Here is a 16,989-nt window from a genome sequence, read left to right as displayed (position 1 = left end):
TTGCTGCCTTCTTTATTAATCTTTAGACCGCTTGTGTTCCTGGTACAGTGAAGCTTTATGTTTCATAATGTCTAACTTCTTTCCCCCTTTCAAATGTATCATATGTAGTTGAAGTGTTATGTTAATGGATAACTACCTTTATTATTTGCAATGCCTCTTTATATTTTGTTTTGTTTTGTTATTTTTTTTTAAATTGTAGCTGCTACCACCATGACTGTATTTAAAAAGTCTATAAATCTCTCTTGAAAATGAAAGGTTTGCGGAAACACCATGTGCAAATAGTTTCTCAACTAAGAGAATGGTTCTTAAAAGAAACAGAGGTATAAACTCGATGTTCCGGTCAGTATGCTCTGACCGTCTTCAGCTCTGACCGTCTTCAGGTCTCTTGCTTTTTTTTAAGGAGATTATTGGACATAATGCATTTTTAAAAATTCTGTTTTCGAATTATTTTCCATGTGCTGTGCCTTACAGGAGATCTGCAAACAGTGGGAGCAGAAGCCAGCAGAGGAACAGCAGTTTGAGCCGTTCTACCGCTCCGTCTCAGCGGTAGCCTTCAGCACCGGTGCCAAACTCAAGACTAGGGTGCACATGCTGAACAAAGTAAGACCTCAATGGGCCGAGTGCTTTCTCTTCTTCTCAATCTTTCACTTTGTAGGACTTAAAAGAATTTTATTGCATCAGGTGGCGAGCCAGTTGCCTGTTTGTATCATGTCTGTTTACAAATAGTGGCTTGTACATATTGTGTTCTGAGTCAGGCCAAGTTAGAGCTACAATAGCCAAGTCAGTAGGCACAGTGGCAAATGCGGTAGCTATGTTGGCCAAGTCACAGTGGTCAAGTCGGTAGTCCCAGTGGCCAATGTTGGTAGCCATTTTGGCTAAGTCAGTAGCCAAAATCGCCAAATCAGTAGCCACAGTTGCAAATTTGGTAGCTATGTTGGCCAAATCAGTTATCATAATGGTCAAGTTGGTAGCTCGAGTGGCCAAAGTTGGTAGCCATTTTGGCCAAGCCAGTAGCCAAAATGGCCAAATCAGTAGCCACAGTGGCCAAAGTTGGTAGCAATGTTGGCCAAGTCAGTAGCCAAAATGGCCAAATCAGTAGCCACAGTGGCCAAAGTCGGTAGCTATGTTGGCCAAGTCAGTAATCGCAATGGTCAAGTCGGTAGCCCGAGTGGCAAAAGTTGGTAGCCATTTTGGCCGAGCCAGTAGCCAAAATGGCCAAATTAGTAGCCACAGTGGCCAAAGTTGGTAGCAATGCTGGCCAAGTCAGTAGCCAAGATGGCCAAATCAGTAGCCACAGTGGCCAAAGTCGGTAGCTATGTTGGCCAAGTCAGTAATCACAATGGTCAAGTCGGTAGCCCGAGTGGCCAAAGTTGGTAGCCATTTTGTCCAAGCCAGTAGCCAAAATGGCCAAATCAGTAGCCACAGTGGCCAAAGTTGGTAGCCATGTTGGCCAAGTCAGTAACCACAATGGTCAAGTCAGAAGCCACAGTGGCCAAGTCGGTAGCCATGTTGGCCAAGTCGGAAATCACAATGGCCAAGTTGGTAGCCATAGTGGCCAAGTAGGTAGCCATGTTGACCAAGTCGGTAGCCGTATTGGTCAAGTCAGTAATCACAATGGTCAAGTCGGTAGCCACGTTGGCCAAGTCAGTAGCCACGGTGGCCAAGTCTGTAGCTACAGTGGCGAAGAGAATCCACTGAAAAGCCATTATTTGTATCCAGAACGGTCCTGGCTAGGAAATGTTTTGTTGTGCAAGGTTGATTGTGTTCAACAATCAGAGTCCAATTCAGCATATGAATTCAGGAGAATTTTACCATTAAACATTTGTAACAGATTCTTTTAGCATTAAAACATAGCCTAGATATGTCATCATTGATAAAAGAAAGTACATGTACTGTATCACATTGAACCAAACGCTCTACAATCCAAGATATTAATTTGTAAAAACGAATCTTTTTCAAAAGTTTCTGCATACCGGAGAGGTAAACTCGTTCAACTATTCCACGATTTCAGGTTTTTTTGGTTTTGGTTTGCAATGGCTGTTTGACGTGAACACTGTGAAGTAGTCACACGACGTTCATCAGAATTTAGAATTAGTTGATATCAGTGACATAGTATGTTAGTGTTTAAAGGTTGACATGAGGTGTGACATTACACAGTCCAAAGCTTCCATGATTGAAATGTGCAGAATTTCTTAGACATGTTTTTAGAAGTTTATTTTCAGTGTGTCTTCTCAAATGTGTTTCTTGACCTTTATCTTTGGTCTCTTGAACTATTGATATAATCTTTTGCTGTGTTTTTTTCTTAAGAAACTATAAACTAACCACTTCTATTCCAACAGCAAGTCAGTTTGCAGTGAAACAGTAATTGGCAATTATGCAATCACTATAATAGTCTGCAGTGCTACTGCAGCAGTGATTGTGCAAAGAAATCAAAGATATTTTCGGGGTAAAGACAAGGCCATTATATTCATTTGAAGGCATGGCAGTTAAAAGCGCCCAAAAGTTTACGGTTGTCATCATTTTCCACAAATTCAGATTTTAGCTTTCATTGAATTTTGGTTTTCTTTGATTTTTTTTATACTTTTTTTTTTGCCATGACATAGATTAGAAAGTCCATAGTCTGATTGAATTGAAAGTCATAAAATGATTTTTAACCCATGTTTGAGATTTGGGCCTGTCACCCCACTTAAGCCCTAGCTTTTTATCTTCTCCCATGAGCAGATGATACAGGGACACAAACAGCTCAAGGAAATGCAAAATGGCGAATCCAATGTAAGGAGCCAGCTCTTCCCCCCTGAACGTGTAGACGAGGGGTGTTGTGAAAGACGAAAACCTATTTCATCATCTTCCACCCATCATATCCATTCATATATCATCATCATTTACAAGGTGGCAGAAAAAAAAGAGAAGGAAAAAATCTTTAAAAAAAAATCAATACATCTTTTTGGGATTAATTTTAAAGCACCTATCAATTTCTATGCAAAACTGTTCTGAAAGTTAGGTAACTGAAAAATATTGGTTGTTAGTCATCCGTATGTGTCGTTTATTTAGTATGGCTATGCAATAGAAATGAGGCATGACACTAAGTTTCCAGATTCGAAGTTGGACTTCAATGCGCCACTTCCTGGCTTCAGAATAGTAAATTCTTTTCGTGGAACACACTTTCACGTTCGTCCATTTTGTTGTAAATGAAAAATTTTATCAGGAGGATTCTGTCAGCGTGTTCAGTTTTGAACTTGAAGCGTCGTCGCCAAGGTCCAAACAACCAATCAAAGAGGAGCCCGAACCTGCCCCTAAACAGAAAGACGAGGCCACGCCCCCTCCCCGCATTGTAGAGGAGCCCAAACCGGTGCCGGCAACTAATGGGGAGACCCCAAAGAGGGCAGAGGTGCCTAGCAAAGGCAGTCAGGATGTAAGATCTAGCTCCAAACAAAAAAAATGACTGTTCATTTCCCAGCAGTATGCATGCTTTCAAATATGCTTTTATTGCCCATTTATTATTTATTTCCTTTTTCAATCCTGCTTAGTATCTGTGCTTATACGCATGCAGACACACTGTTAATTTGTTTTTTTCTCTCTGTTGTGCATGGCTCTTTTTTTTCCAGTTATCGAGCATGATCAGCTAGAAACATTTCATGAACTGAAACAATCGTGGTGATTTCAGTGGTTGTGGATCCATCTTGCTTTCATGTTCCTAGTTAATTCAGACACACGCCAACAAAAATGTCATTCATGTTCCTGGTTAATTCAGACACGCCAACAAAAATGTCATTCATGTTCCTAGTTAATTCAGACACACGCCAACAAAAATGTCATTCATGTTCCTAGTTAATTCAGACACACGCCAACAAAAATGTCATTCAAGTTCCTAGTTAATTCAGACACACGCCAACAAAAATGTCATTCATGTTCCTAGTTAATTCAGACACACGCCAACAAAAATGTCATTCATGTTCCTAGTTAATTCAGACACACGCCAACAAAAATGTCATTCATGTTCCTGGTTAATTCAGACACACGCCAACAAAAATGTCATTCATGTTGCTAGTTAATTCAGACACACGCCAACAAAAATAACAAGGACAAAAACTTTAATTTCTTGTTAATGTGTAGAATTTTGTGGATCCACAGTTGTGCTAATATTGTTTATCAAAGCTCCCATGGGTTCAAAAATAACCCCAGGCATTATTCTGGTGAAGATGGTCGTTATTAGACTAACATGCACATGTATAACCTCACCATTTCAATCCATGTTTACTCAAATTCATTCCTTCTCTCATTAAGGCTTAATCAAAGTGTCAGTACATCAACACTATTGAAACAAAAACAGAAATACAATATGACACAAGTTAGAGAGACTAAGAGTTCCCAAAGGCATTGGAAATTGATCTCAACGCTGTGAGTGAAGGTGTTTGACATTATTGTTGGACAACTTTCTTTTTTTCCAGCTCTCCTATTTATCTCGTGTTTATCTTCCTCTATACCTCACATGTTTTCAGCGACTGAGAAATCCAAATTGAATCGCCAATTATTGGAATTACCAATTGCCATTTGGAACCAACACAATGACTCCATATGTGGAAAACAAAATAATTCTGTTCCAAGTCAAATCAGTCAGGTTTGCTTTTAACCTTCATGGAAGCCTTTGAAAATAAACTTGGTCATTAATAGCACTTTAGGTGACAGAAATTAGATTGGCATTAGTTCCCCTGGCTAAATGCTTGCCCCTCCTCCCCCCCTTAAAAAACTCATGCACCATCTTTGCACGTCATGCTGCTTAGAATAAGATATCAAAATTACAAAGCTTCCTTCCCACATTATTGGATTGTTAGTTTTCTGGACTGCACAATGTACATGTAATAGCTCAGCCTACATATGACCTGAAGTTACATAGTACTTTGAATGCTGCACTTGTAGTACCATTTGAGTAGTTGTTTTTGAAACAGCGTCTTGACATTCTCTTGGCCAATCAGTTGGAGGAGTCTATGAATAAGGTGTTACAATACAGCAGGAATTCCCTTGTGCATTACGGTAAGGCCATTGAGCTGGGAGGGGGGTGGCGAGGGATGTCCCGGGTTCAAATAAATCCCTCATTCGCCAACGGGTACTGTTCTTTTTTTGGTGGGGGGGGGATTGTTTATTTGCTTGTTTTAGCTTGCGTAAGCATGACTCTGTGATTAACCAAAACTATTAGTAGGATGCTCTTTGTGCACACCAACCACTTTGAAAAGATGATGAAACAATCTCCAAAATTCCCCCCAGTCTCAAGTCAGAAAACGAATACATATACATGTATATGCTGAATATAGATTTGGCTCTGTTTTTGAAACACAACACAAGCTTTTCCAGATGGATTCATTTTTTGTGTCACCAGATATTATTGCATTAAGTTCAATATGTTCTGTAATTCTGCTGTTAAATATGCTGAAAAAAACCTTGAAGAATCCATAAAAAAATCGATGTAATATGACCCCTAATGACATCATCATGATGTCATCTCAATTTTCATTTATAACACATTCCCATCTAGGGTATGTACATGGGTATCAACGTAATCGCACCGGTAGTTCTGTAGATATAGGGCTTCAAAAAATGCACCTTATATTGTGGTGTAACTTGACACCTGATGATGTCATTTCAGTTTCCATCTATAACACATCCCTGTCTATGTACATAAAAAAGCTTGAACCCCATCGGACTTGGAGTTCTCTACTTATAAGAAATTAGGTGATGCATCTTTAAGATGACGTCACATGACACGTGATGGCGTCATAATGGCGTCACTCTTCGAGACATGACTTTAGTATAAGGTCTTTGTTTGTGTCAAGTTTCATGGCAATATGATATTGTTTTCTGCCAAAATTTGCCATCAGAAAAACATGTAAAAAATCATGGAATTTGGGATAGAAGAACAAAAAGAAGAAAGAACGAAAAACAATCAGAAGAAAAACAAAGGTTTTCCGGATGGTTGCTCAAAGTTAGTTTAAGAATACAATAAAGTGAAAAGTATAGTTTTGAAACAGCTGGTTATATTTAGTATTTTGTATAAGTTTTCATAAAAGTGTGACTTGCTCCCTTTTTCAAATGGATATCAATATAGCGTTTTGGGAAAAAAACCTCTTAATATTCAGGATGAATATCTATGGAACACATGTACAGTAATACGGAGCAAATTCTTCACGTAGGACATACATCTTTACAAGTTTAAACTTAAACTGGATATTTGCAAGCTTGGCACTGATGGTGTCATAGAAAGAAAAATTTTGCCAGTGAATTGTCACCAGCATGAAATATGAGATGTATTGAGAAAACAACAAGAAAGACGTCTTAGCACTTGAGTAAATGTACATGTATTTACAAAAATCTTTGAGCCAGACACGTGTAATGCACCGACCGGCACCCTTTGTGTATTAACATTTTCTTTTTACAACAGGAGCTGCTGGATGTCAATTTGGAAAATCTCTCCAACATCAAGAGCTTCAGATTTCAACTACTTCTTATTCTTCTTTAGAAAATACTTTTGTCGTTACGAGATGAGTTGTACACACATACAATTAATTGATATATTCATTTCAAATCAAATTAAAAAGAAAAAAAAAAGAACAAGAATATATAAATTGAATATAAAATAAATGTCAACCAAGAGTATCTCAACACTCTTGGTGTTGACAAAATTATTAACCAGTAGTTTTTGTTTCTCTTAGAACATTGCCAAAGCAAACCAAAGTTTTCAAACTCCCTATAAATTGTTCCAAGTGAAAAATGTAATTTTTCCATGTGAATTCGATTTCTTCCCCCAAATTTGTGATGAGGTTGTTGTAAACTAAGCCTAATGTAATTTAGGGGGAAATGGTTCAACGCGTCATGCACATATTATCCAAAACATGAGAATGTTGTTTTTGAAATCTTCTGGAGGAAAAGTACCAAGTACCAAGTTACAAAAAGAAAAGAAAAACCTAATGCTAGAAAAGAACGACAACATTCTTCAGCCTTTCATGTCAGCTGTGATATACAGCAGTTCTCAAATATTAAATGTTTTTTTGTTTATGTTGACACTATGGCCTGGTTTCCTGAGACCAAGTCAGTTTTTTTCTGTAATTCCAGTGTCATGGAAGAAAATGTAATATCTGTGACAGAGCCAATCAAGCATGATCAAGAGAAATGATCCAAAACTCCTAGTCTGTAATCTCCTTGACCATTACTCAAGTTGATGAATATACAACATTTGAAAATAAATTTTCAGGTTGAAAAGGCTGAGCTCTTAAAGCTGTGTCACAGACGTTGCATTTTTTCCATAATGCTGAAAAAGTGCCTTGCTGATGAAGTTTTCTCATCCATTACAGAGCATAGTTATATCCTGGATCCGTCCTAACCAATTCCCTTTCCTTATCCTGATTTCTCCTACCTTTTCCAGATGAGGCAAATCCACGAAAAAGCCACCGGACAAAAATCACAAGTGTGCTCTGTCATGTAGGGCTAGCAGTTTACATAGAAACAGGTGGAGCTTGAATACTTGTTATATTGTTACATGCATGGGTGTACACTGTTTTATGAAGGCAATTAATATGGGTTCTCTATCTCTATAACATTAGTTACCCCCAATAGTCTGTCATCATACAAATGCATTGTATAGTATCATACATGTACCTATGTCAACTTCTGTAAAATTTATTACGTAGATAAGAAGCTCATTATAGTATTTCTATACACATTTGCAAACCTGACATACGTACACAACATTAACACACTACTGTATTTTTCAGTCAAAAGGAAAGAAACCGGGGGTCTGCTCATAATTGCGACGCCTCATAGGTCCGACGCCTCATAAGTCCGAAATTTCGGACTCATGAGGCGGCGCACCTAACTGTATGAGGCGTTGGACTTATGATACGGCCCCGTTGAACCAGCCTATGTTTAAATGCTTTTGTCTTGACATTTAAAAGTCCTGCCCAATTAAAGTCATACAACCATATACTAGTACATATTGCATCATAGTTAACCTATAGTTATACCTTGTACAAGGTCAGAGATATCCCTGCAAACATAGTCAGAGAAGATGTCCAAAAATTAGGTGCTACTCCAGCTGATCATGTTTTTAACGAGCCTTTGAATAAGCATAATTTCTGGCAAGATTAGTTATAAGCAAAGTCTGTCTTTTTTATGAACAGTGAGCACTAAATACATAGAAAAACTCAGAAATCAAATGTAAACATTCCGGCAACTTCATTTTACATAAATGAAGACGTGTAGGATTTACAAAATGTATAAATGAACTCATTTAAAATTAAGCAAAATGTACGTAACATATGTAGTAGTCTTCTGTCAATATCAGTGACAAATTGCAATCATTTCATAAATTCGAGCACACACACACACATCCTTAATAAATTGTAAAAACATGTATCATTTTAGGCAACATATCACCAAAATGTACAGGTTTTCTAAATGCTCCATCTAACAAAAAAATCTTAAATATCCAGGAACGTGTCGCTTAGTCCTACTGAATGAGTCTGAGGGTTTAAGTTTTACTTTAACTGATCAGGGTGTGGCATGCATCAGAAACAAATATTGGCTGTTAAAAGGTGTTTGCGTGGAAAAATTGACAACGTGATATTGGTTTACAAAAAAGGTTTTGATTTGAACAAAGTCTTTGACATATCACAACATAATTGGTTGGCTGGTTTTTTTTGTAAAAGAAAATAATGATGCCCGAGTGACAAATTTTCACAGTGAAAATATATACTCGTACCAATGAAAAGAGATTTGCCTTTTTGTGTAGCCTTCAATGAAGGCTGTGTATGTGCTGTATCGGCGTGGGCATCCCTGGCCGTAGCCGGGCTCCACGTCCACACACACGACGAACCCCGATCCGTCATACGCACTTAGCCCATAGTGAATATATATCGGAGGTCACTCGCACATGTACATGTACACACAGTCGTGTTTTACTATACTCTCGAGGACAATGCTTTGTCTTTTCCTTTGTCCCTGTAATATAACACTCTCCCATAGACTAAGCACACAAACGCACGACCAAGGACCGATTTCAACAAAAGATGAACTCTCGAGGACAACAAAGAATCTGTTGTTCTCCCTTTGTCTGTCTAGTCCTCAGGGTGTATATAGTTCACGTACACCCAAGTGTACGTGGGCTGGGACTCTCACATGGGGGCAGTGCGTGTACATGTACAGTACAGTGTATACGTAAGGGTAAGCTAGCTATGACCAGCAGTTCGCGCAAGATGATACAGCATATACACAGCCTTGCATACAAGGCTATTCTTGGTGATGCTTTTTTCGGACCCTGTAAGACTCGTTTTGTAAGATTGGGTAACATGTCAACTCACAGTTTCTATCAGTGTCCATCTGCTCTTCTGATCATATTCACATTTTCCACTACATCTCTCTTTGTCATCAACTAACTCAAAATTATCCTTCATGTTTAAAGTCCAAGGCCAGTTCATTCTTTACAAGAAGGCGAAAGTGAAGCCAGTTCGCAACATCAACAACTGTACAGTACTTTCATTGTGATGTTGAGAAGAATTTGTCTCACCCTCATGTGAAGTGTGAACCATGCTTAACATCTGCTGGGAAATGAAAATCAGTCTGTTAAAATGACCAATGTTGGGATATTTTGGTGCCTTTTAAGTTAACCCCTTTTAACATAATTTATTTCATTGTTTGCAAGGTGTTGGGACTTTTTTCAGCTCACAAGTTGGATTCTAAATTAACCCTGCTAAGTTGATCCTGCTAAGTTGAACCTGCTACTTAAGTTGAACCTGCTGGTTTATTTGAAAGTATTCTTGAAATATCATGGCCAACAGCAGCAGAATATGTGTTCAGTCTTCGTTTTATAGATCCATGTGTTGAGATCCCTGCATTTATCAGTCCCCATTGTGCATCATCTGACACATCCTCGTAAATTCAGCAGACGTTTTTAGTTCAGTTTTCAGCATTACCTTTAGTTTCAGTTTACACTACCCCGACGCAAAATTCCACCTTCTGAACAGTTATAAGTTAGTTGTAGACTTTGGGATGGGTGTTGAAAACAAGTTATGGTTGAGACCAAATTATCTGAAGAAGTTTAACATTTCAACCAGAATGCTTTAGAATTAGGGAAAACATGTTGAATGGTAGATTTTAAAGTGTGAAAATGGAGAAAAGTATGCAAAATCCTTACAACATCGTTAGGGGTGGGGGGGGTGGGGCTAGGAAGCTTAAGTGCCAACAGCATTCATGTAAAGCCGCATCAGTCTTGACCAAATAGCTTGACTGTTTGCAAAGATATTTTTAATAATGAAGCACCAGCTGAGATGAAATATTGTTTCCATTGCAAAGTATGGAGACCTTACATTTAATATGTGAAAGATCCTCAAGCAACATGATTGAGTAGCACTAAATGCAAGAGCCACCTCCCTTGTTCATCATACCTCTTTTCACTCCTTAGTTCCAGATTTAGAGTGAGACAAGGGGCTGTGACCAGTGAATGCCCACACACACAGACCCCACTACAACCTGTCCTGCACCCCCACCCCATCTTAACCCACCCCACCCCAATCTTACCAACCCCACCCCCCTAACCCCACCCCACCCCACCCCACCCCACCCCACCCCACCCCACCTAACCCATAACCTGTCCAAAATGTTTGCAAATGACAAGCTTTGACATTGGTTATGTAGTGTGCTATAAATTAGTTCTTACCATATCACTCGGTTTGCCACTTCACCACACACACAACTATAGCTGCTGTTAAATTGAGAGTCACTGGAAATTTGGAGAAATAATGTAGAAGAATGCCTCAAATTCGTTTCACCTGCAGATGTGTTGGAACATGCTATTGCAATGCACAATTGTCAGGCGTTTTCATTATCAGAAATGTTCACCGTTTTTTGCTAGTGTAGAGACGATTCGTCACCGACACCACGAAGTAACACCCATCTACATACCAGTAAAAACTAGCAATCGGAGAAAACGGCAACTAAAGTTGAACGCCTTCTAAAACAACACTTTGCGTCAAAACGACAGAGGATTTTCAGTTGGGTTTCTCGTTGTGAACACTTGATGAATTGAATTTATTAAATCTGCTGTTTTTCACTCGTTTGTGTATTAAATAAACAAGAAATAAGAGAAAAAAGATGAGTGTTAGTTCGTGAAACCGAAAAAGCTGCGAAACTGTGAATTTTCGTTTTCACGAAGTAACACTCTTCAATGTATTTAACACGAAGAAAGTGCAACTTCAGGTCAGCGCGCGCGCGCTCATACAACTTGTTACAAGAAGAGTGTTACTTCGTGAAAACGTTTTTGCTCACTTATGAGCAGAGTGCGCGCCATGCATTGCAATGGAAAATGGAACTTGAGTGTTACTTCGTGAAAACGAAAATTGTCACTTTTGCGCAAAAGTTACCATGGATACTTCGCGTATTTATTAAAGTAAAGCTCTTGAAGCTTTGAAACTTCGTGCAATGGTAGGCCTTGATGAATAATGTTAAAAAATCAAAAAAACTAAAAATCTAAAAAAATATGCTTTAACACGGTTGAGTGTTACTTCGTGGTGTCGGTGACGGATTGTTTGAGGAAATTTGGTTGTAAAGTTTTTGAGAACGTGATGTTGCATCTGTTTCGCCAATTTTCCAATTGATCTCACGGCAGTAATGTTTTGAATAATCATATATCACACTTCCATTATATTAATTGCCCAAGTTTGCTGTGCTGCCTAAATAATATACAGCTTAACAGTTTACTTAAATGTTATTGCAAATTTACACCTGTCCCTTCACCCATGTAGTTGCATCAAAATACCATCAGTGGTCATTCATTTTCATCCCTGTTATGCCATCAATGAATTACAAAAATGTTGTTCATCATGTTCATAGCGTCATATTTTAGCTGATCATGCTCTTTATCATTTGGTCTGAAGAGTCTCCGCTTGAATTTGGATCCAATGCATCAGATTGAAATCCTCATCTCCAAAACATCCAAAATGTACTTACTTTTCCTTGAAAACGATTACTCCCAATGATCATGATAATTTTATACTAGCAAGAGCTATATAACCCTAACCCTGAAGGGCTCGTTTGAATTAGGCAGATTCTTGCTCAAGTGAGCCTCGTTAGGGATAAAGGACAAGGAGCTACGGTACACAATTTGTTGGATTTTGTCAAATACACACAAAGAAAAAAAATAAACAATGGTAATGAAGTTTTGAAGATCAAACCTTTGCTGAACATTCTAGAGAGTTCTAGATTTAAAGCCAGTTATTGTATGTTAATGAAAATCAGTCCTTAGAATGGTGGTGCTTGGATCTATAACGAAACCTGACTCTTCAGTATCTTTACGTGACTCTTCATTTGCATGTTGCATTTGCGTGTTGCTGTAGAGAATCAAGAGCTATGTGTGTCATTGTTTAAAATGTACATTCGTGTGCATCTGAATTATTTGGCTATTGCTGACAGTTTTACACGTTTATGGGAAATAGTTTCGGCCACTTCCATACGTACTGTGTAATATCCAGCTGTAGCCAAGTAATACTCAGTTGGCAACATGTTCAATACCAATCGGCTTTGGAGTGATGTATGAAAGGATTTGAGGACCTGAAATTGTCCAAATAACAGTTTGGGAAACAAGACCATTTTCATTCGTTTTTATTTGTGGGGGATTTGAGACAAATTTGCGAAATTATCACATAGTCCAAGGAAACCTTATTTTAAAAAAAATTTAGGCTAAAGGCTTTCGGGGGCAAGATGGAGACCAACTCCTCCAAAAAGCAAGCAAACTGACACATGGACAATCGTCTGAAGAAATCCTTTCATCTGATCTTCTAATTCTTATCATGCATCACATTAGTCTTAGATTCCTCATTGCTTTACATTAAAGCCAACCTAACCACCTTTTTTTAATGCAACAAGTCCAGGTGTACGTGTATAAGCAGTGTGACCCATGTTTACAAACCTTTATATCACATTTTATCAACTATTGGGAAAGCCAACTCTTCAAAATAACACTGTGAAATCAGTTGGTAAAATAGTGACATTGCACTGTACATTTGACATTAGGAAAAAGAAAAATAAGTTGGCTGGTTTGCAGATTTGTTTTACATGGGTCACATTGGCTGTATTGACCTGCGCAGTCATCCCATTTACTGTCCTGGATAAATTGCATACAAATTTATCCGCAAAAGGCTAATTTCTTTAATATTAGTTGCAGGATTCTAAACAACTTTGCTTGAATCTTCCCACAATGAAATTATCAGCATTGCTTACAAACTGATAACTTCATTATAGCAAAGTTGCTTCAGATTCTAGCAATAACACTCCATACAATGGGCCTGAGTGCGGATATGCTTGTCTGCAATTTATCCTAGATATTATTGAGATGACCCTTAAAATCACAATTATGAGAATGGTATCATTGTAAGCCTGCTGGTAGGTTTGACTGCACATATTTGAAGAAGCTAATCCTGTGAAAGCTAAACCGTAGCCCTCAAGGTTTCATTTGAATTATGCAGAATCTTGTTGAAGTGAGTATAGATACGGATAAACGACAAGGAGCAATGCTACAGAATTTCTTGGAAATTTCCCGATGTTGTTTCACTATGCAGTATACATGTGTCTTTCCTGTATTATAGGGTTCCTTAACCCAACCAAACTGTCGTATATGATTTAAACTAGAAAAAAAACATGCAAGGCAGCACTGTTAAATTTTTGATTTCATGACACAGTATAATCATGGTTCCAAGTTCTTTGGGTGTTTCTTTTTGCTCAGAAGTCCTTTCAGAACAGGCTTGCTGCAAGCTTGTCAAAAAACTGTAGATTTGGGGAAAGCAAAAATCTAATTCCCTGGTCAGGTTAATTTACCAGTGTATGCATTTTACGCAGTCGGAAAACAGTTATCCGTGCCAAGCTCTTTGATCAAAAGTGCAGTCAAAAGAACAGCAGGCTTACCTTCATACATATCCTAACCACAATGAGATACGTTCCGTGCTGGGGATTTTATGCTTTTTTTCTCCCCTTTTCTTTTCCATTTTCTCCCTGCTGGTCATACAATTACGGAAGGCGGTGAACGGAGCCAAGGTGGTGCAGACCAACGGCGACCAGAAAGCTCAAGGGGGTAGCAAAGCCTGTGCCATCATGTGAGAGGAAGGAAAGACATTCTGACAGTGAATGTGTGATCAGGTCCCACAAAATGAGTCTTTTTTTCAGATTTGTTTTTTGTTGATTAAAAAATCAGTGGCAGTTATGAAACTCAAACTCTCAGATTTTGGAGAAAACTAAACAAAATTTTTCGTCTTTCTAACATGTCTAATGATTCTGGTACAGGCCTACCTAAGTGCAAGATTACCCAAATGACTCATTTAGTAAATCCTGGTCACATATTCCCACTTTACCATTGATTTGTGTCTGGTACCTTTTTTAAGAGAACGACAAAGATCACTGGTGAATTGAATGTTTATGAAGGGTACCAGCCTTTTTTTAGCCTTTTGAAAAAATCTAGATTTTTGATTAACTGAAGTGGAATGTTTGATTTCTAAGATAACTACATTGTAGTATCATTGAGAATATTTGAAGAATAAAATGGATGAACAGATGTTTTTGTCTTATAGTTTTGCGAAGATGAAATTTTTGTATATTTTTGGACGAATAGAAATTATTGCACGCAGGTGCATCAAATTATATGGGCAATAACATTGAGAACATATTGTGTAAATTGATACTAGTGATTTACTTATAGTACGGATTTGGAGTTAAGGATCTAATAAGTTAATTGCACTGAATATATATTAGGTTTGCCCTACACCTTCGTATTTTCCATCTGTAAAATATATTGCACTGCATCTGTTTAAGGTGCAAAGGGTTTGTCAAGCAAATTCTGGCCTTCTGATGTCTGTACAAGGGTACCTTCAATGGTAATTACTCACCTGTAATACCATTGGCAATTTTAAAATCTCGAGAGGGCTGAATATGAAATCAATTTGAAGACAATCATCATCTACCGGTAGATGATAATCACCCACTAGATTAGAACCAAAAGCTTCTGAACCAACATTTTCACATTTTCGCATGAGGATTTTGCAATGTGCTGCGTGTAGAATATGGAAATGATGGCGAAATTATAGTTGCACTATATTCACACCAATTGCAATGTATATCATCAGTATTTGTTTCTGCAGAATAGATAGTTATTATTGATTACCATAGATGTGTGTATATTTATGCAGCTTAAATGAAGAAAATTTCTTTCATGTTAAATTGATGTTTATATTTTTGCAATCTACACAGATATTAGCATTTATTAGAATCACTTTCAGGGTAATGCATAGATATACTTAGTGTACTATGACATGTATATGCGAACATTTTACTTTCTCTTTTCATGTCACATATTGTAAGTGCACTATGCGGTTTATATTTTATTTTTAGAAAAAAATCTGACTTGATTCATATCCTTGATTAAATGTGTCTGTGCCTTACTCCATACTTGTATTTTTTTAATTGATACTTGGCAGACGAAGACGACAAAATTGAAGGTGACAAATACAAATATCAGAATTTAAACAATTGTAGCCGGTAATTTAAATCTATTTAAAAATATGATTTTCTGTGTACATGTATACGAAAGAGCGCAATTTCTTCAGCTATATTTTTTTCGATTCATTCTGTGAGGAGAAAAGTTGTATGTTATATTAACTTCACAGCGTTTAATTTGTACTTGGATCTTAAAGCAATAATGAGATTGAAACAAATGGAGAGATTTCTTGTTGCTTTCAATTTTTATACAACTATTTGACTTTCTCATTTGGAAAAAATAAGTTAAGGTATATGCAGGACACTAAAAGTAATTTCATTACCACTATCTTAAGATAATTGAAGTCTCATTAACTCTCCTTGTGGGAAGTTTGTGTGAAACCCTTCAAATCTCCACAGGTCATCAGTTTCAGGTAAAGGAATATCACATACAGAGAGTCACTGCACACAAAAAAACAGCACTGTGGAGAGCAGCGAAGCAGGACCGAATCTGCCTGCAATCTGCCTGCTTGCTGAGCCAATTTGAAGTGTGGGCGCTCAACTCTTCGGGCGAAAGAGGTTTTAAAGGGAGTGAAGTGCAGAAGACTAGGAGGGTTAATAAGATTTAAATTATGGCATGCATTGTACATGTACTTCAAAGTACCCATTGATCTCATTTATTGGCTTTTTTTTTAAATCGTATTTCTACTTTAATATTGATGGCAGTAACGTGTGCTTTCACTTATTTTTTACAAGCTCTAAAATAGTTAAATATCTGCACATAAATAAGTTTATGCCGTCCTGAATAAAAATCCTGATAATACCGTCCATTTCTAAGTTTTCGAAAATATCTTTTGTAAATAAAACACATGAACAAATTGAAACGGAGTTGATGCTTATTTATTGCGTGTATATAGGCCTACATGTATAAGGATCTGAATGATAACACAACGGCTACCGTGGATACACATGACTGTCCTATACGATGAGACGTTTATGCAACATCATATGCAGATGTTACCTCACTGGTGCTCGGTGTAGATATGGAACTACGCTCTCACTGTCAGCTACTATTTGTACAGCAAACTATTGCGCTCATCAAGAGTTGCCGTCAGAATTTTCTTCTAATATACAGTCGACTCTCGTTAGTACAAACTCTATAATACAAATTCTTGTTATAACAAACATGAAGCCTTGGTCCTGACTGTGCATTTATGTGCACAATGAATTGGATTGATGTTCCTCTTAATACAAAATTCTGATATAACAAACAATTTGGCTGGGTCCGAACGAGTTTGGTATAACGAGAGTCGACTGTATAATTAAACCTATCCTTCAAGTTGAGTTTATCCAATAAATGTGTCAAGCCGTTTTGGCTTGACACAACTCGGCCCCAATGCATTGTACCAGCCAATATACTTCATCACAGATTTCAGTTAATGAAGATGGACTCAATGTTATGAAGCTTCTACAATTTGTCACAAATGC

General features: G+C 37.7%; 1 protein-coding gene across 10 annotated transcripts in view; it reads left to right on the top strand.

Moving 5' to 3' along the window:
* LOC119745563 (kinesin-like protein KIF28P) overlaps window positions 1-16,385 on the top strand; it is a 56,225-nt gene extending 39,840 nt beyond the window's left edge. Inside the window, exons 23-26 of one of the 10 annotated variants that reach the window (XM_038222029.1) lie at window positions 472-600; window positions 3,206-3,412; window positions 7,415-7,498; window positions 14,053-16,385. In XM_038222029.1, the coding sequence (XP_038077957.1) occupies window positions 472-600; window positions 3,206-3,412; window positions 7,415-7,474 (396 nt within the window). In that variant the 3' untranslated portion in view covers window positions 7,475-7,498; window positions 14,053-16,385. Of the gene's footprint in view, window positions 1-471; window positions 601-1,962; window positions 1,981-2,721; window positions 2,773-3,205; window positions 3,413-7,414; window positions 7,499-14,034 lie in introns of all 10 variants that reach the window. The other 9 variants (XM_038222020.1, XM_038222037.1, XM_038222090.1 and 6 more) reach the window with 9 other exon arrangements.
* Window positions 16,386-16,989: the final 604 nt, after the last annotated feature.

The sequence above is a fragment of the Patiria miniata genome, unplaced genomic scaffold (genome assembly GCF_015706575.1).
Source record: "Patiria miniata isolate m_02_andy unplaced genomic scaffold, ASM1570657v1 HiC_scaffold_12, whole genome shotgun sequence".
In the NCBI taxonomy this organism is placed as follows: domain Eukaryota; kingdom Metazoa; phylum Echinodermata; class Asteroidea; order Valvatida; family Asterinidae; genus Patiria; species Patiria miniata.
This window is presented reverse-complemented; position numbering and strand designations above follow the sequence as displayed.